At 43.2% G+C, this 24,955-nt stretch overlaps 2 protein-coding genes and 1 pseudogene across 4 annotated transcripts in view; 1 reads left to right on the top strand and 2 right to left on the bottom strand.

Moving 5' to 3' along the window:
• The window catches only part of LOC311530619 (olfactory receptor 5AP2-like), a 404,829-nt pseudogene that overhangs the window by 45,885 nt on the left and 333,989 nt on the right, over positions 1 to 24,955 (top strand). The window lies entirely within an intron of this gene.
• The window catches only part of LOC311530616 (olfactory receptor 10A7-like), a gene marked incomplete at its 3' end in the record, with an annotated part of 62,545 nt that overhangs the window by 2,016 nt on the left and 35,574 nt on the right, over positions 1 to 24,955 (bottom strand). Inside the window, exon 2 of one of the 2 annotated variants that reach the window (XM_084647440.1) lies at positions 14,132 to 14,198. Of the gene's footprint in view, positions 1 to 8,013; positions 8,058 to 14,131; positions 14,199 to 24,955 lie in introns of those variants that run through there. The other variant, XM_084647441.1, reaches the window with a different exon arrangement.
• On the bottom strand, positions 1,904 to 2,836 carry LOC311530615 (olfactory receptor 5G9-like; the record flags this gene model as incomplete). Its single annotated transcript, XM_084647439.1, is given in 2 exon segments — positions 1,904 to 2,770; positions 2,774 to 2,836. Coding segments are annotated over 2 exon segments (930 nt in total).

The raw sequence follows: 24,955 nt of genomic DNA on the forward strand, positions 1-24,955 counted from the left end.
CTTGACTAGAGCACTCAATGGGATGCTGATTGAAAATTTTCTGATACAAATGTGGATTCATCAAAATCAAAACTTTCTACTGGGATGTGTCATTTTCAGTGACATTTAGTTTTGCAAATACATCAAACAAAATAAAAAGAAATAAAACACTATTATAAAAAAAATAGAAATGAAATATAAAAAAGTAAGTAAAATAAGCCAAAATGTAAAATTAAAATAAACACTATAAAACAAAAAATATAAAATGCAATAAAAATATAAAGATATTAAAAAGAAAAAAATATAAAAAAAATATTTTCAAAAATGGAAAATTAAAAAAAAATAAAATTAAAAAATAGCATTTGAAAGTAAATAAAAGAGTAAAAAAAAGAAAAAAGTCAAAATTGAAGTGAAATGTGCTGGGTGAGAGTCAAGAAGAGTCCCAAGAAGAGGAACCTAAGACATAAACCAGAAGTGAGGGCCCAGGGCTGCTAAGCCATGCCCCCCAATATCTCAAAAAATACCATCCTACAGTTGTACTCATAAATTTATCCAGCTCTCTCTTAAAACTAATTAAGTTGTGCATCCCTACAGCTCCTGTTGGAAGGTTGTTCCAGAATCTCACCCCTCTGATGGTGAGAAACCTTCTAATTTCCAGCCTGAATTTGTTCATGGCCAGTTATATCCCTTTGTTTTTATGCCAACAAGGGGAGGGAATTAGGAGAGGAGCTCCAGCATAACTTTTATCCCAGTGGTTATGGTACTCATCTCTGATGTGGGGGACCCCTACTTCAAGTGTCTGATGAGGAGAAATGATTGAAACAGGGATCTGCCCCCTCCCATGTGCGTGCCTTGACCCACATTATGGGATATTTTGATGTGGGTCTCTCTAAATCTTTCCTGTTCAAGACTAAATCCCTTTGTGAATCTAGCCTCAGCTGGGGATCTATGACTGATTTACACGCCCTGGGAATCTGGGCAATTGAATTCAATGGATCTACACTGATTTAGACCAGTGGAGGATTTGGCCCAAAGTGTCAGTCAGATACCTGAGTCAGTCAGGTTCCCTACCAGGCCCTCCATACAGTTTTGCAATGCTGATGTGGCCCTTGGGCCAAAAAGTTTGCCCACCCCTGCTCTAACCCCACCTAAGGTGGCAAGAAACCATGGTGATAGAGGGGAGAGGAGAAGAAGGAATAAGGTGGAGGAAACCCCTCAACTTTTACCCTAGTAGTTAGGGATGTAGCAGACCCTACTCAAGTGCCTGATAAGGAGAAAGATTTTTAAAAGGGATCTGCTTCCTCCCATGTGGGTGCCGAAACCACTGCGATATGGGATACCTGATATGTCTCTCTCTCAATCTCTCCTCATAGAGCCTTAATTCCTTTGTGCATCTTGACCCAGCTGGGGATCACACTCATTATTAATTATTGTTATTAGTGGAGACAGAGACATTAATAGTGATGTGTCCTATAAGATACTACGGATATTAAATAGGGTTTTCAACAAAATACTCGAGAAGAACTACAGAATGCAATAGACAAAGATGTTCTTTTCATAGAACTGGCTAGATCCTCTAGTGGTATAAATTAGCCAGAGCACCGTTGAAGTCAGTGGGTCAGATTGAAAGAGTTATTTGCCCAAAGAGAGCGAGAGAGAGAGCGCGAGCGCACGAGTGCATGAATGGCTCTAGATCCTGGTGCTTCTAGTATTCACCCTTGATGGAGACCCAGGATCCTGTCCCCTTTGCTCCAGTGTCTCTTCCACCCAATGGGGACGTGGCCTGCTGAGTTCAATGGAGCCACACTGATTTAGACCAGCTGAGGCTTCGGCCAAAGTGTTAGATACCTGAGCTGAGAACCTCCCAAACACAAGTTATCCACAGTTCTATGTTCTTTGCTTTTTTAAAAAAATAAGATCAACACTACTTGAGAAATTTGAATTTCCCCAACATTTTCCCTACAGCTGTTTTCACCTCCTTGTTTTTCAGGCTGTAGATGATGGGGTTTAACATGGGGGTCAAGATACTGTACTGGATGGAGAATATTTCATCCAGAACCACAGGGGAGACTGAGCTGGGTTTTGTGTGCTGGAAAAAAGCTGTCAAGTACAACAAACCAACCACAGTAAGGTGGGAGCTGCAGGTGGAGACGGCTTTATGCCTGCCCCCCGCAGAGCGTAACCTCAGGATGGTGGAGATGATGTGAATGTAGGAAATCAGGGTGAATACAAAGGTGCTTGATCCAAATATGAAAGCAGAAGTAAGAAGCACCACTTGAAAGGTGAGGGTCTCAGTGCAGGACAGTTGTAACAGAGGAGGGAGCTCACAGCTGAAATGGCTGATTTGATTGGTCCCACAGAAATGCAACTTGAGGGCAAAAACAGTGTTAAGCAGGGCATGGAAGAAGCCTATTGCCCATGCACCACTCACCAGCTGAACACAGATCCCTTTCCTCATTGTGTCCATGTAACACAATGGGTCACAGATGGCAACATAGCGGTCATAAGCCAGAGCTGAGAGAATAAAAGTTTGAGTAGTAGCCAGCAGGAAAATGAAGAACATCTGTGCAATGCAACTATTGACAGAAATGGTTTTGTGCTTTGCTAGGAAATGCACCAACATCTTAGGGACAATGGCTGAGGAACAGCAGATATCAACAAAGGATAAATGAGACAGGAAGAAGTACATTGTGGTGTGAAGGTGAGGATCAGCCCTTATCACCAGCATGATCACCATGTTTGCCAAAAGCGTGATTAGGTAGACAACTAAAAATATCAAGAAGAGGAAAATCTACATCTGTGGGTCATTGGAAAGTCCCAGGATAATAAATTCAGTCACTTCAGTTTGATTTCCCATTGATCCTTAATCAGGAAAACTGACCTGTCAGACTGGAAAAAATGAAATTAACACACAAGTAAATTGAAATGGCTTGTAGAGATCATCTGATCAGTAGGATGAATGTAAAGAGAGGCCTACTACATCCTATAAAATGTGTGTTCAAAATAGACAAAACTCTGCTCAGCTGTGATATTGGGACAATCTAGGGTCATCAGACAGCATGAGAAATTGGGATGGGGTGGGGGGGGGGTGGGGAAATAGGAGCTTATATAAGAAAAAAGACCCAAAAATCAGGACTGTCCCTATAAAATCGGGACATCTGTTCACCCTAGGACAGTCAGACATAGCGCTCCCTCATTCTCTCCTGTTGAAGCTGTTCCACTGTGGTTAAATAATAAAAAAGCTTTGGAGCAGAGGCACTGGATACTCAGCCTCCTGCATCTGGAGTTGAGTGCCCTAACCACCAGGATATAAAGTCACTCTCTTGCTGTTTCTCTCTGTCCTAATACCTCTTTAATCTGTCCCCTTAACTTCAATAGAGCTACAGCTGATTTACACCAGCTGGAGAATTGGGCCATTGATGCCTATGGAGTTATGGCTGATGCACACCAGCATGAGATCTGGCCAATTCTACATATACTCTACAAAAACTACAGAATGTAATATCTATAGTATCTTATTGGATTGATCCCCATTAAAATCTCTAGAATTCTAGAAGAGGAAGAAACCACCGAGGCCTAGAAATTCTGGTTTCCCACCCAACGGGGTATAGCCCGTCAACACAAACCAGTATGGAGAATATGGCATTCATAATATTATCGATTACCTCTAAAGTGGGCCTCAGAATACCTTATCTGGATGACAGCCTCCTCCCCAGTAGAGTGTTTTGTGTGGAGGTGGGCAACCTCATGTATCATGCAACTGTCCAAAACAACCAGAGATCATTTGTGACAACAGAGTGAAAATGACTTGCCTTATAAACCAAGAAGTGATCTGAGGTTGTCTTTTGGCAAAACCAGAAGAGAGCCTGGAGCAAACAAATGCTCCAACACTGGAAGGAGAGAAACGACAGCACCGAGAAAGAAATGACTGAGCATAGATTCACTGCACAACTAAGAGCTTTATTCCAAATAGGAGAATTGACACAAATGGAGATTGAAAGCCTGAAAAGGGAGATTAGTCATGTAGAACTACATACAAACATTTTGGTGGGAGCAGTGACATAGGATAAACAGAAACCAGAAATGGAAGAAAATTTGAGGACAAATGAAGGAGGGAAAGAGCACCTGAGGAAAGTACAGAAAATATGAAAGATTTGTTGATCGAGATCATGCAGAGTGTAAGAGACATTGAGCACCAGTGCTACCAACTGTGAAATTTGTAGACCATCACACACTGGATGATATAATGCAAGTAACTTAATGAAGTGCTCAAGGAAAGTGGAGGAAAAAAAAACAACAAGGATTAGCCAGTACAATTATATAATTTATGCTACAGTAACAGTAGCAGCTCAGATGGCTTGATGGTAAACCAATGAACATATGAACCATTGGAAAACTTCCTATATCTAAGAACCTCCATGGAAATGAAGGTTAAAACAGAAGAGTATGCTTTTTTGTTGAGATACCAGCCTACTGGATGAATATGAGAAAAATCATTTGTCGAGAAAAGAACAGCAAACAGCCTTGGAGATGAAATATAGGTGGAATGAAAGGATGTGAAAGTTATGAAGGAACAATGTAAAGAGAAGCTGATCACTTAGTCATGGACTTGAAATATTTCAGCACAAAGTTATTAGTATAAAGAGAAAAGTCACTTCACCAGAGACCCTAGGAGATTCTTTCATCTGATTGATGTTAAAAAACAGAATAGGCAAAAATAGAGAGCAGATGAGTTTCACTGCTTCTGGAAGGAAATCTGGTCTGAGACTGTACAACATAAGCAGATAGCAAACCAGATTAAAAATGAGAGGAAAAGTTTACAAAACACACCACAGAGGAATACACAAAAAGAGCAAAGAAAGAAATGAGATACTGAGATAAATGAAAAATTGGAAATCATCTGGACCAGATGGGATGCATGGATTCTGGCTGAAATGCATTACAACACTCCATGATTGTTTATTTGAACAACTTAATAAATGTTTGAAGAATGGATTTCCAAGATGGATGGTGACAGGGACAACTCTTCTCATACAGGGAAAGAAAGAAAGAAAGAAAGAAAGAAAGAAAGAAAGAAAGAAAGAAAGAAAGAAAGAAAGAAAGAAAGAAAGAAAGAAAGAAAGAAAGAAAGAAAGAAAGAAAGAAAGAAAGTTGTAGTGATCCTATGAATTATAGGAATTATAGACTGACCACGTGTTTACCAACTATATGGAAACTTCTAATAATAATTCCGGCAAAGAAGATCTGGATAGTGCTAGCTCACAATGGAATGCTGATTCCTGACCAAAAAGGCAGCACAGTAAACATGAAAGGAACAAAAGGCCACCTCTGGCTCAAGAGGCGGATCACAGAAGATTCAAAACAAAGAAAGAAAAAAGTTAGCAATTGTATGGGTAGACTACCAGAGAGCATCCAACAGTGTCTCACAATCAAGGATCACTGAGACACTGAAAATGTCCAAGGTTCATCCACAGATCATTTCCTTTCTACAGCAATCTATGTTTAACTGGAACACTCGACTCTATCTGGAAGGGACTCATTGGTGAGGTTCAAATTAAAAAAGAAATCTTTCAAGGGGATTCCTGAGCACCAGTGCTGTTTGTGGTAACCATGCTGCCACTGACATGGATGCTTGTTGAGATAACCACAATTTACCATATCAGCAAAGAGCAACAACCATTTAAGAATTTATTAGACATGAGCAATCTGAAATTTCATGAACAGTCACAAAAAGGAGCTGTAGATATCAATGATGTGTGGAAAAGTTTGATGAAGATATAAATCTACAGGCTGGCTTAGCTAAATGTGTGTCAGCATCTGTAAAGATGGCCAGACTGGTACAATCTGATAACATACAAGTTAATGAAAGAACAATCCAGGATATTTCAGCATGACCTCTACAAATATCTTGGAATCAGGGAAATGTCGGAGCTACAACAGAAGAAATTGGGGAAAAAAAGTGAGGAAAGAATATTACAGTTGTATAAGATCTACTCAATGAACAAAACTCAAGTCTAAGAATTTGATCTGAGCTACTATTATGTGGGGGATGCCTGTAGTACAGAATATTGCTGGAGTGATCAAGTGGAATCAAGAGGAGAAGGAAAAAATTGACATCCAAAGAAGACAGCTGTTGGTGATGCACAGATTATTAGATAGCAATCAAGTCATGGACAGGATGTTCATCCCATGATGTGATGAAGGAAAACCTCTGCTATCTGTGGAGGAAGCAATTGATAATGAAGATTATAATATCAAAATATATGAGGAGTCAACCAGAATAAAGATCATCCAGTCACAATAACAAGCAATGACTGTGCTGCATCCAAGCCCAAGAAAGCATGGAAGAAAGGAGAAAGCAAACTGCCAAAAAAGATTTGAACGATTTACACAGAGATCAATGCATGGACAGTGGTGGAGAGAGATCAAACCTATTGGTGATAGAAGAATAACAAACTCATGACTTGTAGAAGGATCCCTCAAAAAAGAGACAGAGCATCATTATGAGTGGACAAGAAAAATCTTTAAGGGGCTTAATTATTTAAGAAATAAAATTGACTGACAACTGCTCCCCGAGCCGCAGGATGTGTTCTAAAAAGGAAGAGCTGGCGGAGCATGTATTGAGCAACTGCTAGAGCCTATCTGGGAGAGACTATATGAACAGATACAGTGAGGTTACCAAGTGTCTGCACTGGAGACTCTGTACAAATCCATGCTTGTCACAAACTATGTGCTATTACGAACACCAAACTGAAAGCACTCTAGAAAATGAAGAGGGTAAGTTTTATGGCATCTGGCAATTGTCACGGACCGAATGGTGCAGTCCGACAAAGTGGTAGAAAAGACAACAAACAAGCCCATGTTAATTGATATTGTCATGCCAGCAGACAGAAACATCAAAATAAGAAGGAGAGAAGTATGAAGAACACTGCCTTGAAGGCGAGCAATTATGGAAAAGTAGACTAAAGACAATCCCAGCAGTTGTTGGGGCACATGGTGCAATCCCTAGGGATAAAACACGTTAGGAGTGCAGGACATCATGGTCAGTGACTTCCAGCAGACAGCACTCTTAGGCACGGTGAGAATGTGCAGGAAAGTCAAATGACAAGGAATGAATTTGAGCACCTGAAATGCAGAAATTCTGTAGAGGTTTTAACAAAACTCCTGACCACACAAATCTACAGAGTCCGTTCAGCCAGGATTCATTGGTGACTCATGGGGATACATTTTAGACAGCAGCTTTCTTCTTTTTAAGTGTAAAGATTTAATATGTTGTGAAAGTTATTTCTTTTTTAAAAAAATCCGCCTTGTATAATACTGAGGGACATTAATAATTATCACAATAAATTAATGTCCCCAGAAAACACTTTCAAGGCATGTTGACATGATTTGAAAAAGAGGGGTCTGATGGAAAATTAATGGGACTTTCGTGCCTAAAAATCACTAAAGGTCCTTTGAAAATCTGATCTAATGGGACTTTTGACTCAGTGTCCTGCACATCTGAATATCAGGCTGCTCATACATAAGAGAATCTGTCCTGCCCTCTTGGAAGTGTGTGACTATTTTGACACTGATTTTTTAGTGGAAATGGGAATGAAGCCAGTGTTCTGTCCAACGTCAAATTGATGTTTAATCCTGTATGTATCCCAGAGAGAAATTAAATATCCCCCCCCCATCATCAGCTAATCAGACAAATACCCAAACAAAGATATCTTGTACTAGAACCTGAATGTCAACATAGGCAAATTGTGTGAAAAGTGAATTCCAAAGCTGTTAGAAGAAGGAGCAGCTTGACCCAGAGGTAGATTTGAGTACAGGCTTCTTTATTGTGATACTTGTTCCCCTCGACCCAATTGTCGAGTAAGCACTGGATTATTTACAGCACACTCTTTTTATTTGAGTTAGTATGTAAATGCCTACATCTGCAACAACACCCTAAAATCCCTTATTAAGTAATAGAAACTCCCATACTATGATCATACCCACCCCTCTTGACTGATGACAGCATTATGCATGTTATACACACATCTTTACCTTGAAAATACATTTCTTTGCAGTCATTTGTTGCTACAAGTTCCCTTAATCAGCAGTTCTCAGGGGAGGGAGGAAGGGGCCATGACCCACGGCTCGCTTATGTAGCTGGGAAAGGAAGGGAGGAGGAGATAACACTGCTTTTCCAAAAGGTATCGTTTAGATCCCACATTTCTGATGCAGCTGCAAAACTTATTAATCCTTTACAAGGAGAAGGGAGAGGAGACACTTTATCTATCAAGCAAAGGAATAGTGTATGCCCGTGCCTACTCCCCAATACCATGCCAGCACACCAGCGGTTTTCCATGTCTTTACTTAACCCATACATACCCCCACAAAAGCTAAACTCCTTCTCCAGAGAATGCCCATCATACACACACATACACACTCATTTGTCTCAGTGCTGTTGTGCATGAGAGAGCGAGCTGGATGATTCAAATAGTAGCTGGGTTGCCAGCCATGGCCCCAGTGCTGTAACTGACTCTGTGTGAGCAGACTGCAGCATCCAGGCAGAAGTCAATGGGACTCCGCAGAGAGACCCACCCCTAGATAAGTGGGGCAGAATCTGACCCTTTGAAATTGAAAGAAAAGGGATTAAAACTATGAATCAACTCACCTCCCTATTAAACACGGATCATAAATATGGTGAGATGATTTTGACCTGTGATTTTCTCTTTCTGTTTTCTTAGCCAAAACAGAACGTAGGTAGGTAGACTATCTAGTCTGTCTATCCGCGTCTGGAATACAGCATCTCAAAACATCCAATAGGTCCTTTTAGTCGGAACAGTGAAACCACTCAAGGTGTGTAGGGTTATCTGTGGGAATGGAGCAAAGTGCCTTTCCTGAGCTGACTCCAAGACTAAAAGCTAATTTCTTGAGAAATGTTTAAATGCTGTTTTGTTCCCCCGGGACAAGATCCCTGAAGTTCAGCCTCTGTAACAATCTACCAGTAACACTGGGCTAGGTCAGCACTTAAGCCATGCTCTGTAGTGCCTAAAAATGAGAGCAATGAGGCTTGGATTATCAAAGGATTTAGGTATCCAATCTCAGCAACAGTCAAGAAAAAGGCATGTATTTAGACTCCTATTTTCAAAACAGCCTAAGGAGCTTACATCCTAATTGCAAATCATTTAATCTCCCCTACATTCCTTTGAATCTCCTAGCCATAATATATAATTAACACAAGAAGACAACATGGCCAAATAGCCTTAAACTTCCCTAATAAATGGACACAGGCTAGGGAATGGGAAAAAGGAGTAAATAGACTGTATATGATGACAGTAAATAGCCGATGAGAAAAAGGAGGAGATAAATTGTAAGTTTTTTCAGATGAATAGTTTATTCGCCAAAAAGGAAGTTTTGGTCAACTCAAAATTATTCATGATTTTAACAGAAATTTTGCTGAATTGTTTCAACCAGAAAAATAAATATTGGGCTAAATTCACAAAAGAGCAGGAGGAAGAGGAGTCCCTCTGCTGCTGCTTTTTTTGTAAATTCAGTCCATTGGTTAGGTCACTCTCCTTGCATGTGGGGGACCATGGTTCTCTTCCCATGTCTACCTGTTGTGGGGGCAGAGATTTGAAATGAGATCTCCCATCTCTGCCGAAAGTGCCTTAATCTCTGGGCTATAAGGTATTCCAGAGTTTTGAAGCTGTGCCACATTGTATAAATTAAATTAAATACTCAATGGACCACGGCGTTGAACCTACCAAAGGAGTCCCCTAACACTGGGCAACAGTGTAATTTTACTCAATCTTTCTAACCCAATGACTAGCCAAGTATTTTATATAAAGTGGGATAGCTTCAATAGGAAAGCTTGAGAAAACTCCACTCCAGCATACCCTATACAATAGGGATTGGAGCACTCAACTGGGAGGTCAAAGTTTCAGTCCCTGCTCTACAGGAGGTAGAATGAGTAATTGAACCTAAGTCTTCCAGAACACCAGTAAGTGACATTGGGCTAATGGTCAGAAGAAGGGGCACCACCTCCTCTTTCAGACATTTTGGTCAACCAAGTCCCATTGACTTGTGCTCTAAATAATTCAGGTGCTTCTGGCAATGCCACCTGCAGTTACCATTTTATGAGGAAAAATGCTGTAGTTTGTTATATAGGGGAAACAACCATTATGCTCTCTCAGGCAACTTGACTTTGTTCTTCCTTAAAAAGAAAAGGAAGACTTGTGACACCTTAGAGACTAAACAATTTATTTGAGCATAAGCTTTCATGAGCTACAGCTCATTTCATCGGATACATCCGATGAAGTGAGCTGTAGCTCACAGAAGCTTATGCTCTAATAAATTTGTTAGTCTCTAAGATGCCACAAGTACTCCTTTTCTTTTTACAGATACAGACTAACACGGCTGCTACTCTGAACCCTTTGTTCTTCCTTGTTTTGTTGTTCACCTTAAGGTCCTCCTGAGAAGAGTGTGATTGTGATTTGTATGTGTAAAGCAATGGAGGCTGGTATTTTTCAGAAGAGCCTAAAGGAGTTAGGCACCCAACTTGCATTGAAATGCAATTTTCACTCAGTCAGTGGGAGTTTTACAGTGAGTAAGGCCTGAGTAAAAGCTGAGATCAAACCTAAGGATTTGAGTATTAAAAATTACAGTGGATAGGAATCTTGTTCATGAAAGCTTGTCAGTCAAGGAAGAAACCAATATCTATTGTCCAGCACAGCTGACCTCAAACAGTGATTCATTGTCCTCCAAAGGTCTACGGGCCAGATTTTTTAAAGGTATTTAGGTGACTGAAGACACAGATAATTACTTGGAAGTGCCTAGCTCCCATTGATTTCAAAGGGAGTTATGTGCCTGGATGCTTTTGAAAATCCTAGTAGACATCTATCTTTGTAAATCAGGCCCTATGGTACTCTTCCTTCTGTCCTGGAGATAGGAATATTTTGAAAACCAAGAACTGGGGAGACTGAAGTATTGGAAGAAGTCTCTCTCTCCCAAAGCGGTACAGAAATGAAGGAAGTTGGAAGATCACTGGCCTATAAGGCTCAGAGGGAGGAAGGCATGATTATATTTGAGAAAACTTTATAGGGAACAATGCAAAGAATTTAAGGAGAATATTTAAAGTCTGAGGCTAAGGGAGACCACTTGGGTATGGTCTTACATTTTCAATGGAGCTTAAGGGAGTTAGGTACCCAAATCCCATTGACTGTCAACTAACTCCCTTAGGCTTCTTGAAAAATCCCAGCCTGAGTATATGTAGGTAGACAGGTAGATATCAACAGGGTGAGTGGGTAGGTGCGTTGGCCTACCAGGAGGCTATAAAATGGTATAAGTTAAAGTAGGCTACTACCTATTGTAATGTTCACCTTTTATGGCTGTAGGATCTATGCTATGTCCCAACTTTTGAACAGTCCCTTGGAGGAACCCCTTCAGTGTGCCAGACCCCCACAGTGTCCCACTTTTCTTTAAGTCCTTGTGGCCTTTCACACCATGAGCTCTGCATAGCGAGTCCAATTGAGAGAGACTCCTGGTCACACAGACTTTTACATTCTTCAGGGACCTATGTGCCTCAGCAAACATTCACCGTGATGCCAGGAAGCCTTTTCAACTGGAACACAGCCTGGGGAAGTCCTTGTGTTGGCATAGAGAAGCGCAGCTAACAGTCCATCCTGGCCCAGCCAGCGCTCCACCCAGCCAAGCTGCCGTGGAATCCATTTTTGTCTCTCTCCTTCTGTCAGTCCCAGGTGAGGGCTGACGAGCTGCCCTTAACCCAGCCACCTGACACCTCTTGGCCCATTGTTCTCCTCCTGCAGACCCATGCTGAGTTCACATGTCCCGCCTGCCCAGAGTTGTTCATGGGCACGTGTCAATTGTTCAATCCTTGGGGCTCCCATTGTCTTTCTGGATCCTCCATTGAAATGGGTCAGTTCCAGGTGTTCCTTAATGACCCATTCCTACCCCCCAGACAGTGACTACAGCTCAGCCCCAAGAGCATTTTAACCCTTTTACATCCACTTGGTAGCAATGCCGAGGCAAGTAAGTCACTGCCATACATGACATTTATTAAAATATTACAGAAAACTCCCACTTCATCACAAATAAACTCTGACTACGCCTCATGAAATACACCCAGATCACTGTACACAACCTGCCCAGTCCCCAGTGATATTTGAAAGACTATCAATGTCAGGATCTCAGCAAGGGCAGTCAGGGCCAAGGGGCAAAGCAGGGGCAAACCTGAGGCTAGGAGTAGCCAAGGAGTTCATGGTCAGTTCCAGGCCAGTGTCGATACCAAGTGTCAGAGTCCCAGTCAGGTTTCAGGGTCCGAGTGAGGAGACAAAGTCCAAGGTCAAGACAGAAGTTCAAGAGCATAGAACAAGAACAGTCATAACAGCTACAGAAGATCCGCACTGTTGCTTGGACACTTCCTGGAATGGCCCTTGGGTTTATATAGGGCAGGGAGCAAATGAGAAGCCATGGGGCTGCTGCCTATCAAACCCTGGAGATGGAATGTCCCATGGTCTGTGCAGACAGTGGGTATTGGGAAGTGGAGTGCAAGCTGGTTACAGCTACTGCTGGGAGCCAGCCTGGAGCTGTTAACTGCCTGGTAGTTTTAAGACCTGGGTTCTAGACCCATGGGGCTTTACATTCAAAGAAAGAGAAATAATAGACTTGTTCTGGTTTAGGGTTTTAAAGTCATTGGGAGAATTAATAGGATTTAGGCACCTAGCTCCCTTACAAACCTTTAAAATCCCAAAGTTGAGCTCTCTAACAGTGTAAATCTTCGTTGCTCATGTAGGCTGAGCTGAGTGTGTTATCCAACGTTTTTAGTGCAAATGGCTTTTTAGGTTTTTTGAAAACAGAAAACCAAACAAAACCCCCACACATACACAATAAGAGTCGATGGCTGTGACCTATTACTCTGCCATGGGCCAATGACCCCATTTGGGACCTCCAGAACACAAAACCTAGCTGGATGGGGCTGGCCAGAGTGGGAGCAGAGGGCTTTGCTGCAGCGGGTGGTCTGAGTGGTGGTGAGGGGCCTGGGTGGGGAGGGTTGGCTGGAGTGGGGGCCCAGGGCCCAGCTGGGTGCACTGCTCCATCACTGTAACCAAAGAGGCATGCAGCCCCCTAAGTTTCTGCCTGTGACAGATGTAGGGAGCAGCAGAGGGTACCAGAGGCCTTCTCATAGACTCAGAATTTAAGGTCAGAAGGGACCATCGTGAGCATATAATCTGACCTCCTGCACATTGCAGGCCACAGAACCTCACCCACCCACTCCTGTAATAGACCCCTAACCTCTGGCTGAGTTACTGAAGTCCTCAAAACATGGTACAAAGACTTCAAGTTAGAGAGAATCTACCATTTACACTAGTTTAAACCTGCAAGTGATCAGTGCCCCATGCTGCAGAGGAAAGTGAAAAAAACCCAGGGTCTCTGCCAATCTGACCTGGGGGAAAATTCCTTCCCGACCCCAAATATGCCCACCAGCCAGACACCTGGGAAAGAATTCTCTGTAGTAACTCAGAGCTCTCCCCATCTAGTGTCTCGTCTACGGCCATTGGGGATTTTTGCTGCTAGCAGTCGCAGATTGGCTACATGCCATTGTAGGCAGTCTCAGCATACCATCCCCTCCATAAACTTATCAAGCTCAGTCTTGAAACCAGTTAGTTTTTTTGTCCCCATTGCTCTCCATGGAAGGCTGTTCCAGAACTTCACTCCACTGTTGGTTAGAAACCTTTAAATCATGATTGGACATCTCTTTCTAAAAGATAAACTCTAGCTCAACCACAGTATATGGGATTGATGTAGGAATGACTGGGTGGCTCTCTCTGGTTTGTGTTACACAGGAGGTAGAGTTGAGATGATTGTAATGGTCCCTTCTGGCCTTAAAATCCATGAATTAACATTGATATTGTCATAGCTCCTAGAAGCCAACCACAATGGTTCCCCATTGTGCTAGATGATATACAGAGAAACAGAAAATGGCAATCCCTAGTTCTGATTTGCTAGAGTTTTACATTGCATTACATTGCAAAGGGACAATGCACAAGAGGGAAGGCCAGGCACAATCAAGACCAATACCTATAAGACTGGTGTGCTCATCCCTCATTCATCTTAATGTGGTGTCAACTCTGAGATCTCATTATTTCAAATTACATACCAGAAATGTCATTTTTGCAGAAACATCAAACTCAGTGGACTTATCTCATCACTTTGGGGTGTTAAATCTGAAACATAATGAGCACAACATTAATGTCATTGCTGGTCATTTTTGCATATGTGTTTATCAGTGGCTGCTGAATGTAATAACAAATATTGGGGTGCAGGAAAGTAAGGCTACTGGTTGCAGCAAATAGGAAACTAAGGCCCTTCTACAAATTGCTTAGTTTAGGTGTACAACAGCATTTATATGGAACCTAGCTGAGGTCAGTGGGGCTGCATGAGGGCACATGGTTGAGGCACTGCTGGCAATATTTGGATGAAGTGTTCCCCGTGTCCAGTCACTATGGGCACTGCCCACAAGGGGCAGGGCATAAAAAAATCTGCATCTCCCCTCTGCTGCTAAATACATAATTTGCCTCCTGGGTGCCAATCCATGTGTAAACACAACATATCTCTCTGCCCCCTCTGAACAATTTCACAAGGGTTGTAGTGGATTCTCCATCACTGACCATTTTTAAATCAAGCCTGGATTATTTTTTCTAAAAGATCTGTGATAGGAATTATATCAGGGATTATTCTATGGCCTGTGTTATACAGGAGATTGGACTAGATGATCACAGTGGTCCCTTCTGGCCTTGCAAACTGAGAATTTAGCCAAGCTCACACAGGAAACATTTACCACAAGAGGGAACTAAAAGTAGTTTCCCCAAGTTCCAAGCTAGTGTCCTAGCTACTGGCACATCCTTCATTTGGTATTAAGTTGTATATGCATAGGGCATCCAAATCCCTTTAACAGCTTTGACAAAGCTTGGACTTTGGGCTATTGACTTCAATGAGACTACTTGCATGTATAAGGTGAGAAAGGATTTAGCAATCAAGATAGGCCAGAGCCCCCAGTCATGCACATAGCATAGATGTTTACTGAAAAGCTTTCTCAATGCCTCTTTGACCTCCATTTTCCTCAGGCTGTATATGATGGGGTTGATCAGTGGGGTCACCACTGTGTACAGCACGGATAAGGCCTTTTTTAAGTTTGTCCACTGGTTGGCTGTGGGAGCCACATCAACCACCATCAGTGTGCCATAGAACACAGACACCATAATGAGGTGGGAGAGGCAGGTGGAGAAGGCTTTCTGCTTCCCTGTGGTGGAAGGAATCTTCAGGATGGTGGAGATGATTTTGTCGTCGGAAAGTAGGGTTAGAAGGAAGGGAGAGAAGAACACAAGGGAGGCTATGAAGAAAGCCGGTATCCTGACCATGTAGGTGTCCCCACAGGAGAGTTTAATGATGGGCGTCAGGTCACAGAAGAAATGGTCGATCTCATTGGAAGCATAGAAACCATGAGCATGGTGACCATCAGTGAGAGGAACCCGATGACCCAAGACTCCACTGCCAACTGAAAGCAAAGCTGGAAGCTCATGGTGGAGGTGTAATGCAGTGGTTTGCATATGGCCAAGTAGCGGTCATAGGACATGGCAGCAAGCAGGAAGCACTTGGCAACCTCCAGAGAGCCGAAGACGTAGAACTGCAGGAGGCAAGCAGAGAAGGAAACCTCTTCTTGAACAACCAGAAGGGTTTTCAGCATCTTGGGGGTGACACTGGTAGTGTAGCAGACTTCCAGGACAGACAGGTTGCCCAGGAAAAAGTACATGGGGTTGTGCAGGTTGTGGTTATATGATACTGTCGCAAAGATCAGGATATTCCTGGTGAGTGTTACTATGTAGGTAGCCAGGAACACCATGAATACAGGGATCTTCAGCTCAGGAAGGTCCCCAAATCCCAGGAGGATGAACGCTGTAATGGTCATTTGAGTTTCCCGCTCTACGCCAGGCATGTCTTCAAAGAGAGAAAACGAAACCTAGAAGAACATTGTTAGCTCTCATAACAGGGCTTTATTAATAATAATAATTATTTATTTGTATAACCATAACACATAAAAGCATCAGTATTGGAGGAGGACCCAATTGTACTAGGTGCTGTGTAAACACAGAAGAAAAGGGCAGTTTCTGCCCCAAGGATTTTACAGTCTAGGGGTATGTCTACAGTACGAAATTATTTCAAAATTATTCTATTGGAATTTTTGGAAGCTATTTTATACATTCGATCTTCTGTGACCCCACTAAAGCATGTGAATTCGGCAGAGTGTGTCTGCCGCGCATTGGAATTCTGGGTTAAGCTCCCAGTGCATGATGGGGCAAAAACATTCTCGTGGGTGTTTCTGGGTGTGTGTTGTCAGTCGCTCCTCCCTTCGTGAAAGCTACAGCAGAAAATCATTTTGCGTCTTTTTGGCATGCAGATGCCATACTGCTTTCAGCAGATGGTGCACCGCTGCTCTCCTGCTACTATGCATCCACCTCTCATTTCCTCTCATCTTCCTATGTAATCTCTACTATCTACTCTTTCTCTTCCTCATCGAACACTTCCATTGCCAACTCTGCTCGGCCATCGTGAACTGAGCAGGACAGCTTCCACTGCCAACTCTGCTCTCCCACTATTGCCAGGCTTCCAAGCTTCTCCATGTTATCTGTCCCGGGCTCCCACCTCTGTGAAAGCTACAGAAAACAACCATTTTCCACTTTTTTTCAGCTACCATGAACCAAACACCACAGCTTCCGCTGCCACTCTGCTCTCCTATGTTTCGCGCCCTTTTTCCAGGATTACCCGTGCAGGTGCCATAGCCATGGAGCCTGATCAGATCTCCACTGCAGTTTTGACCATTGTAAATACCTCACACATTATCCAGCAGTATGCGCAGTACCTGCAAAACCAGGCAAGGAAGCGACAACAGCGTGATTACTATAGTGATGAGGACATGGATACAGACGTTTCTAGAAGCACGGCATGTGGCGACTGGGAGATCATGGTGGTGTTGGGCCAGGTTCATGCTGTGGAACACTGATTCTGGGCCCGGGAAACAAGAACAGACTGGTGGCACCGCATAGTGTTGCAGGTATGGGATGATTCCCAGTGGCTGAGAAACTTTCATATGCATAGGGCCACTTCCATAGAACATTGTGACTTGCTGTCTCCGGCCCTGAAGTGCAAAGACACCAAAATGAGAGCAGCCCTCACAGTTGAGAAGCGAGTGGCAATAGCCCTGTGGAAGCTTGCAATGCCCGACAGCTACCGGTCAGTTGGGAATCAGTTTGGAGTGGGCAAATCTACTGTGGGGGCTGCTGTGCTGCAAGTAGCAAACACAATCATTGACCAGCTGCTATCAAGGGTAATGACTTTGGGAAATGTGCAGACCATTGTGGATGGCTTTAATGCGCTGGGGTTCCCTAACTGCGGTGGGGCGATAGACGGAACACATATCACTATCTTGGCACCAGAACACCTGGGTGGCCAGTACATAAACCGCAAGGGGTACTTTTCAATGGTGCTGCAAGCACTAGTGGATCACAAGGGACATTTCACCGACATCAATGTGGGATGGCTAGGAAAGGTGCATGACCCTCGCATCTTCAGGAACTCTGGTCTGTTTGAACAGCTGCAGAAAGGGACTTACTTCCCAGACCAGAAAATTACTGTTGGGGATGTTGAAATGCCTATAGTTATCCTCGGGGACCCAGCCTACCCCTTAATGCCATGGTTCATGAAGCCATACACAGGCAGCCTGGACAGTAGTAAGGAGCATTCAACTATAGGCTGAGCAAGTGCAGAATGGTGGTAGAATGTGCGTTTGGATGTTTGAAAGTGCGCTGGTGCAGTTTACTGGCTCAGTTAGATTTCAGCACAACCAATGTTCCAATTGTAATTGCTGCTTGTTGTGTGCTCCACAATATCTGTGAGAGTAAGGGGGAGACATTTATGGCGGGGTGGGAGGTTGAGGCAACTTGCCTGGCAACCAGTTTCTCACAGCCAGACAACAGGGCAATCAGAAGAGCACAGCAGGGCGTGCTGCACATCAGAGAAGCTTTGAAAGCCAGTTTCATGACTGGCCAGGGTACGGTGTGACAGTTGTGTTTGTTTCTCTTAAAGTTACCAGCCCTCTATGTATATGAAAGGAAATAAAGTCACAATTGTTTAAAAACTGTTCTTTATTATTTGTTGTACAAAACATTGAGAGAAATCAGAAGCTAGATGGGGGCGGGTATTGGGTTGGGGGGTGGAGGAGGAGGGAAGGACAAGTCCAGAAACCAAATCAAAATTTAGGATATGCCAGCTTTCTGCTGCTTGTGCAATCCTCTGGGGTTGACTGTGTGGGTCCCTATAGCCTCCCCCTCCCCGTGTTCTTGAGCGTCTGGGTGAGGAGGCTATGGAACTTGGGGAGGAGTGAGGGCGGTTATTCAGGGGTTGCCACAGCAGTCTGTGGTCTTGCTGCCTTTCCCGGATTAGATCCACCATACAGAGGAGTAGGTCAGTTTGCTCCCCCATGAGCTTGACAGTAGCATCCTGCCTGCTCTCATTGCGCATGTCCCTCTTCTCTTCGTATTCATGTAGCGCTTTAAGAAACTCTGCAATCGTTTGCCTCCATGCATTCAACTGGGCCCTATCAGTGCTGGAGGACTGCATGAGCTTGGTAAACATGTCGTCCCAAGTTCGTTTTTTCTGCCTTCTAATCTGGACCAGCCTCTGGGACAGAGTAGATAGGGGCTGTGTTGAAACATTTGCACCTGCTGCGGGAGGAGAAAAAGGGAGGGTAGTATTTTAAAAGATACATTTTAGAGAACAAATGGGGACACTGTTTCTCCGTGAAACAGGCAATTCATAGTACACAGCACATGTTCTTTCTGTACAAGGTCTCATTTTGCCTCTTATACTGAAGTGCCTGCCACTTTGGTGTGAGTAAGCCATCACATGCGGCCAAGCAACAGAATTCAGCTGCAGGCAGCCATGGTAAGCCCTAGGGACATGCGGGGTTCTGCTTCTTCCATATTCATTTCAATGCTTTCAAACTGCTGGGTCCCCTTTCCCTTAGTAAGCAATGCCTGGTGGGTTTGCCATATAAAAGGAGGGCCTGTGGGCTCTCTGGGATGATCGCTTCACACAACACCCTCCCCCTCCTCACACACCCACACACTGTGGGGCTCCGATGAGGCTTTGATCAGGGATATGCCCTTTAAACTAAACACGAACAGCCCAGGGCAGCTGGGTTTCCCGCCACCCCCCACCGTGTGGCTCCGATCAAGCTCTCACTCACCAGAAGTGCTGTCTCAAGGGTCACGGTCCAGGAGCCCACTTGGGAGTGGGGGGAGGCTGTTGGCTCCAGCATTAAGAATAGTTCTTGGCTAGTGGGGAAAACAGATTCCACACTTGCCGCCTGCGCACTGTCCTCCTTCTCCTCCTCCTCCTCCTCCTCTTCGTCCTCCACAAACTCATCCTCCTTGCTCCATGCTACTCCCCTCTTGCAGGTGTCCACAGACAGTGGTGGGGTAGTGGTGGCATCACCCCCCATAATTGCATGCAGCTCACGGTAGAAGCGGCATGTATGGGGCTGTGACCCAGAGCACACGTTCACCTCCCTGGCTTTTTGGTATGCTTGCCTGAGCTCCTTGATTTTTGTACGACACTGCTCTGTGTCCCTGGAGTAGCCTCTTTCCATCATGGCCCTGGAGACTTCAGCATACGTATTTGTGTTTCTTTCTTTGGAACATTGTTCTGTCATAACAGATTTGTCTCCCCAGCATGCAATGAGATCCAGTACCTCCCATTCGGACCATGCTGGAACTCATCTGCGAATACTGGACTGCATGGTCTCTTGTGATGGTGGACTCTGCATGATCGCCTGTGATGGTGGATTGTGCTGATGGTCACCTGTGCTGATGCTGACCAGACAGGAAATTCAAAAGTTCACGGGGCTTTTACTGCCTACCTGACTAGTGCATCAGAGTTCAGAGTGTAGTCCAGATTGGTCACAAGGGAGCATTCTGGGATAGCTCCCAGAGGCCAATATCATCAAATTGCATCCACAGTACCTGTAACTGTACCACAGTACCTGTACCGGAACTGCGATCTCGATTTTAGCGCTACTCCACTTGCCAAGGTGGAGTACAGGAATCAGATTAAAGAGCCCTTTAAATCAAAAAAACTGGTTTGGTCATGTGGACAGAATGAGTTTTATTTCTAGGTAACTCAGCTAATTCCGAAATAACCGCGTACTGTAGACCAGGCCTAAGTATCAGACTAGAGACAACAGATGGAGACAGACGAACAGGGGAGTACAAGGAAACAGTGAGATTGTATTCTTGGATTCCAAGGCCAGAAAGGACCATTGTGATCATGTAGTCTGACCTACTGTATAACACAGGCCAGAGAACTTCTAAATATTTCCTAGAGCATATCTGTTAGAAAAACATCCAATCTTGATTTAAAAATGGTCAGTGACGAAGAATCCACCATAATCCTTGGTAAATGGTTCCAATGGTTAATTACTCTCATTGTAAAAAAATCACACCTTATTTCCAGTGTGAATTTGTCTAGCTTCAACGTCCAGCCATTGGACCATGTTAGACCTTTCTCTGCTAAACTGAAGAGCCCATTATCAAATATTTGTTCCCTGTGTAGGTATTTATAGACTGTAATCAAGTCACCCCTTCTGTCTTTCTTTGTTAGGGAAATAGGTTGAACGCCTTGAGTCTTTCACTATAACACATGTTCTCTAATCCTTTAATCATTCTTGTGGCTCTTCTCTGAACCCTCTCCAATTTATCAACATCCTTCTTGAACTGTGGACACCAGCACTGGACACAGTATTCCAGCAGTGGTCACACCAGCGCTAAATACAGAGGTAAAATAACCTCTCTCGGCCTACTGGAGATTCACCTGTTTATGAATCTCAGGATTGCATTAGCCCTTTTGGCCAGAGCGTCACACTGGAAGCTCATGTTCAGCTGATAGGCATTGGTCTCTGCATACCAACAGCCTAACCATTGTCACGGTTTTTGTAGTTATCATTATGAAGCAGTGTCTTGCGGAGGGAATTGAAGGTGGATATTGAAGTAAATTTGTGGGACAGCACTGGAGAAAGCATAAAGTTGCCTGTTTTACTTTTATGAATTTTGAGTAAAGTTGGTCAGATCTTTTTTTCTCTGCAACATTTTTGAACTGTCATTGAAAAACTGAAGATTTTTAGCTGAAACCCAATTTTTTTCAGTCAAAACCTGAATATTTTCTGCTGAAAGCTGCTAAAAATTGAAATATTTTGACCAAAAACTGATAGTGTTTGCTTTTCAAATGAAAAATAATGGCTCGGGATTTTTTGTGGGGGGGGGGGGTTGTTTAGAGGAGCAGACACTTTCCTGTATAATTTTCATTTTGTTGAAAACCCAGTTTTCTGAAGAAAAAATGTTTTGATGGAATATTTTTGACCAGTACTAATTATTGGTGTTCCCCCCATTATTCTGCATAAATAAGAGGTTTTCCTCCAGTAGAAAACTTAACTTTGCCCTTTAGTGTCACCATGCCAAAAACGTATAATTAAGATTAAAGCATTTCAGGCTTTGCGGACCCGTATTAGGTTAAACTGATTTGTAAAGACACATTTGATGTTTTCCCTTTTTTCACTCATCATGATGTCAAGTGTACAAAGTAAGGAAACCTGGTTATGTTTTATATTGACCAAACCTGAGAAACATTTTTATTTTAAATGAACTCCTTGATACTTAATAAAAATTCTTATCTCATATCATACATCCTCTGGTCCACACTGACTCTTTTCTTTTTTAAGTGAAAAAGGTGGTGATAGACATGATAAATGTAAACCAGCATTGTTAATATCTGTATATGAGTGTATACAATAGTGAGTAATTCTTAGACATGGTCAGAACTGTATGAACAAAAATTTTCCCATCTTAAAATGTAGTTTAAATGAAATTGAAAGGAAAATGACAATTTCAATATTTTTTTTTATTTTCATGAAAAACATAGCTTTAAATTGACATTTCAACTTAAAATGTCATTTTAAGTCAAAATGTCAATTTCAAAATACACTTTTCGTTTCATTTTGACATTTTAATTTTTTTTTTCATTTTGACTTCACATTTAAAAAAAATATTTTTAAATGATGAAGAAACATTTCATTTTGATCAAAAATATCATTTTTTTTCATTTTAAAATACAAATGTTTTTGTTTGACAATAATTTTTAATATTTCAATAATTTGCCCCAATTTGGGATGAAAGCAAATGTTAAAGTATCCGAATTTACTACAGGATGCAAATTCCATTTTTCAAGCAGCTCTACTAATTCTGCAAACTCTTATGACATATAGGTCAGCTTTGAATAATTAAATTTTTATCGGAAAATGTAAATATTGGTTTATGTTGGTAAATTTCGATGTCACAGTATGCATACAGATCGATGAAAAATATTTTCATCTACAGTAATTGAAATTTATAGGTAGGCAAAGTTAAAAAAAACAACCAAAAAACCTTCAATAACTACAAAAAACTTCAATAGAATTACGCCAATTTGCACCAGCTGAAGATGTGGAATTCATGTGAATGGATGCTCCTGATAGTAAACAGTAAACATGTTTTTAATTATTTGTAGAAATCTTAGGGGATAATTTTCAAGTCCATAGCCACTGAAAACTCCCGTCACATTCAATGGGAACTTATGTTAGTTAAGGGTATGTCTATACTATGAAATTACTCCGATTTTACAGAAGTTGATTTTTGGGAACAGATTGTATAAAGTCGAGTGCATGCGTCCACACTAAGTACATTAATTTGGCAGTGTGTGCCCACATTACCATAGCAAGCGTCGACATTCCAAGTGGTGCACTGTGAGTAGCTATCCCACAGTTCCCGCAGTCCCCGCTGCCCAGTGGAATTCTGGGCTGAGCTCCCAATGCCTGATGGGGCCAAAAATTTGTCATGGGTGGTTATGGGTAAATGTCGTCAGTCAACCCTCCCTCCGTGAAAGCAATGGCAGACAATCATTTCACGCCCTTTTCCCTAGATTGCCCAAGCAGATGCCACAGCATGGCAAGCATGGAGCCCGTTCAGCTCACTGCAGCAGTTATGACCTTTGTAAACACCTTGCACATTATGATGCAGTATATGCAGATCCAGAACCTGAAAAACAGGCAAGGAGGCGACGGCAGCGCAGTGACGAGAGTGATGAGGACATGGACACAGATTTCTCTAAAACTGCGGTCCCCGGCAATTTGGGGTTAATGGGGCAGGCTCATGCCATGGAACGCCGATTCTGGGCCTGGGAAACAAGCACAGACTAGTGGGACCACATAGTGCTGCAGGTCTGGGATGATTCCCAGTGGCTCTGAAACTTTTGTACGCGTAAGGACACTTTCATGGAACTTTGTGACTTGCTTTGGCCTGAAGCGCAAGAATACCAAGATGAGAGCAGCCCTCACAGTTGAGAAGCGAGTGGCAATAGCCCTGTGGAAGCTTGCAATGCCAGTCAGCTACCAGTCAGTTGGTAATCCATTTGGAGAGGGCAAATCTACTGTGGGGGTTCCTGTGATGCAAGTAGCCAGCACAATCATTGAGCTGCTGCTATCAAAGGTAGTGACTCTGGGAAATGTGCAGGTCATAGTGGATGGCTTTGCTGCAATGGGATTCCCTAATTGTGGTAGGGCTATAAACAGAACGCATATCCCTATCTTGGGATTGGACCACCAGGGCAGCCAGTACATAAACCGCAAGGGGCACTTTTCAATGGTGCTGCAAGCACTGGTGGATCACAAGGGAAGTTTCACCAACATTAACATGGGATGGCCGGGAAAGGTTCATGATGCTCGCATCTTCAGGAACTCTGGTCTGTTTCATAGAATCATAGAATCATAGAATATCAGGGTTGGAAGGGACCCCAGAAGGTCATCTAGTCCAACCCCCTGCTCGAAGCAGGACCAATTCCCAGTTAAATCATCCCAGCCAGGGCTTTGTCAAGCCTGACCTTAAAAACCTCTAAGGAAGAAGATTCTACCACCTCCCTAGGTAACGCATTCCAGTGTTTCACCACCCTCTTAGTGAAAAAGTTTTTCCTAATATCCAATCTAAACCTCCCCCACTGCAACTTGAGACCATTACTCCTCGTTCTGTCATCTGCTACCATTGAGAACAGTCTAGAGCCATCCTCTTTGGAACCCCCTTTCAGGTAGTTGAAAGCAGCTATCAAATCCCCCCTCATTCTTCTCTTCTGCAGGCTAAACAATCCCAGCTCCCTCAGCCTCTCCTCATAAGTCATGTGTTCCAGACCCCTAATCATTTTTGTTGCCCTTCGCTGGACTCTCTCCAATTTATCCACATCCTTCTTGTAGTGTGGGGCCCAAAACTGGACACAGTACTCCAGATGAGGCCTCACCAATGTCGAATAGAGGGGAATGATCACGTCCCTCAATCTGCTCGCTATGCCCCTACTTATACATCCCAAAATGCCATTGGCCTTCTTGGCAACAAGGGCACACTGCTGACTCATATCCAGCTTCTCGTCCACTGTCACCCCTAGGTCCTTTTCCGCAGAACTGCTGCCTAGCCATTCAGTCCCTAGTCTGTAGCGGTGCATTGGGTTCTTCCGTCCTAAGTGCAGGACCCTGCACTTATCCTTATTGAACCTCATCAGATTTCTTTTGGCCCAATCCTCCAATTTGTCTAGGTCCTTCTGTATCCTATCCCTCCCCTCCAGCGTATCTACCACTCCTCCCAGTTTAGTATCATCCGCAAATTTGCTGAGAGTGCAATCCACACCATCCTCCAGATCATTTATGAAGATATTGAACAAAACCGGTCCCAGGACCGACCCTTGGGGCACTCCACTTGATACCGGCTGCCAACTAGACATGGAGCCATTCATCACTACCCGTTGAGCCCGACAATCTAGCCAGCTTTCTACCCACCTTATAGTGCATTCATCCAGC

The sequence above is a fragment of the Lepidochelys olivacea genome, assembly GCF_965140295.1.
Source record: "Lepidochelys olivacea isolate rLepOli2 genome assembly, chromosome: 14".
NCBI classification, from domain to species: domain Eukaryota; kingdom Metazoa; phylum Chordata; order Testudines; family Cheloniidae; genus Lepidochelys; species Lepidochelys olivacea.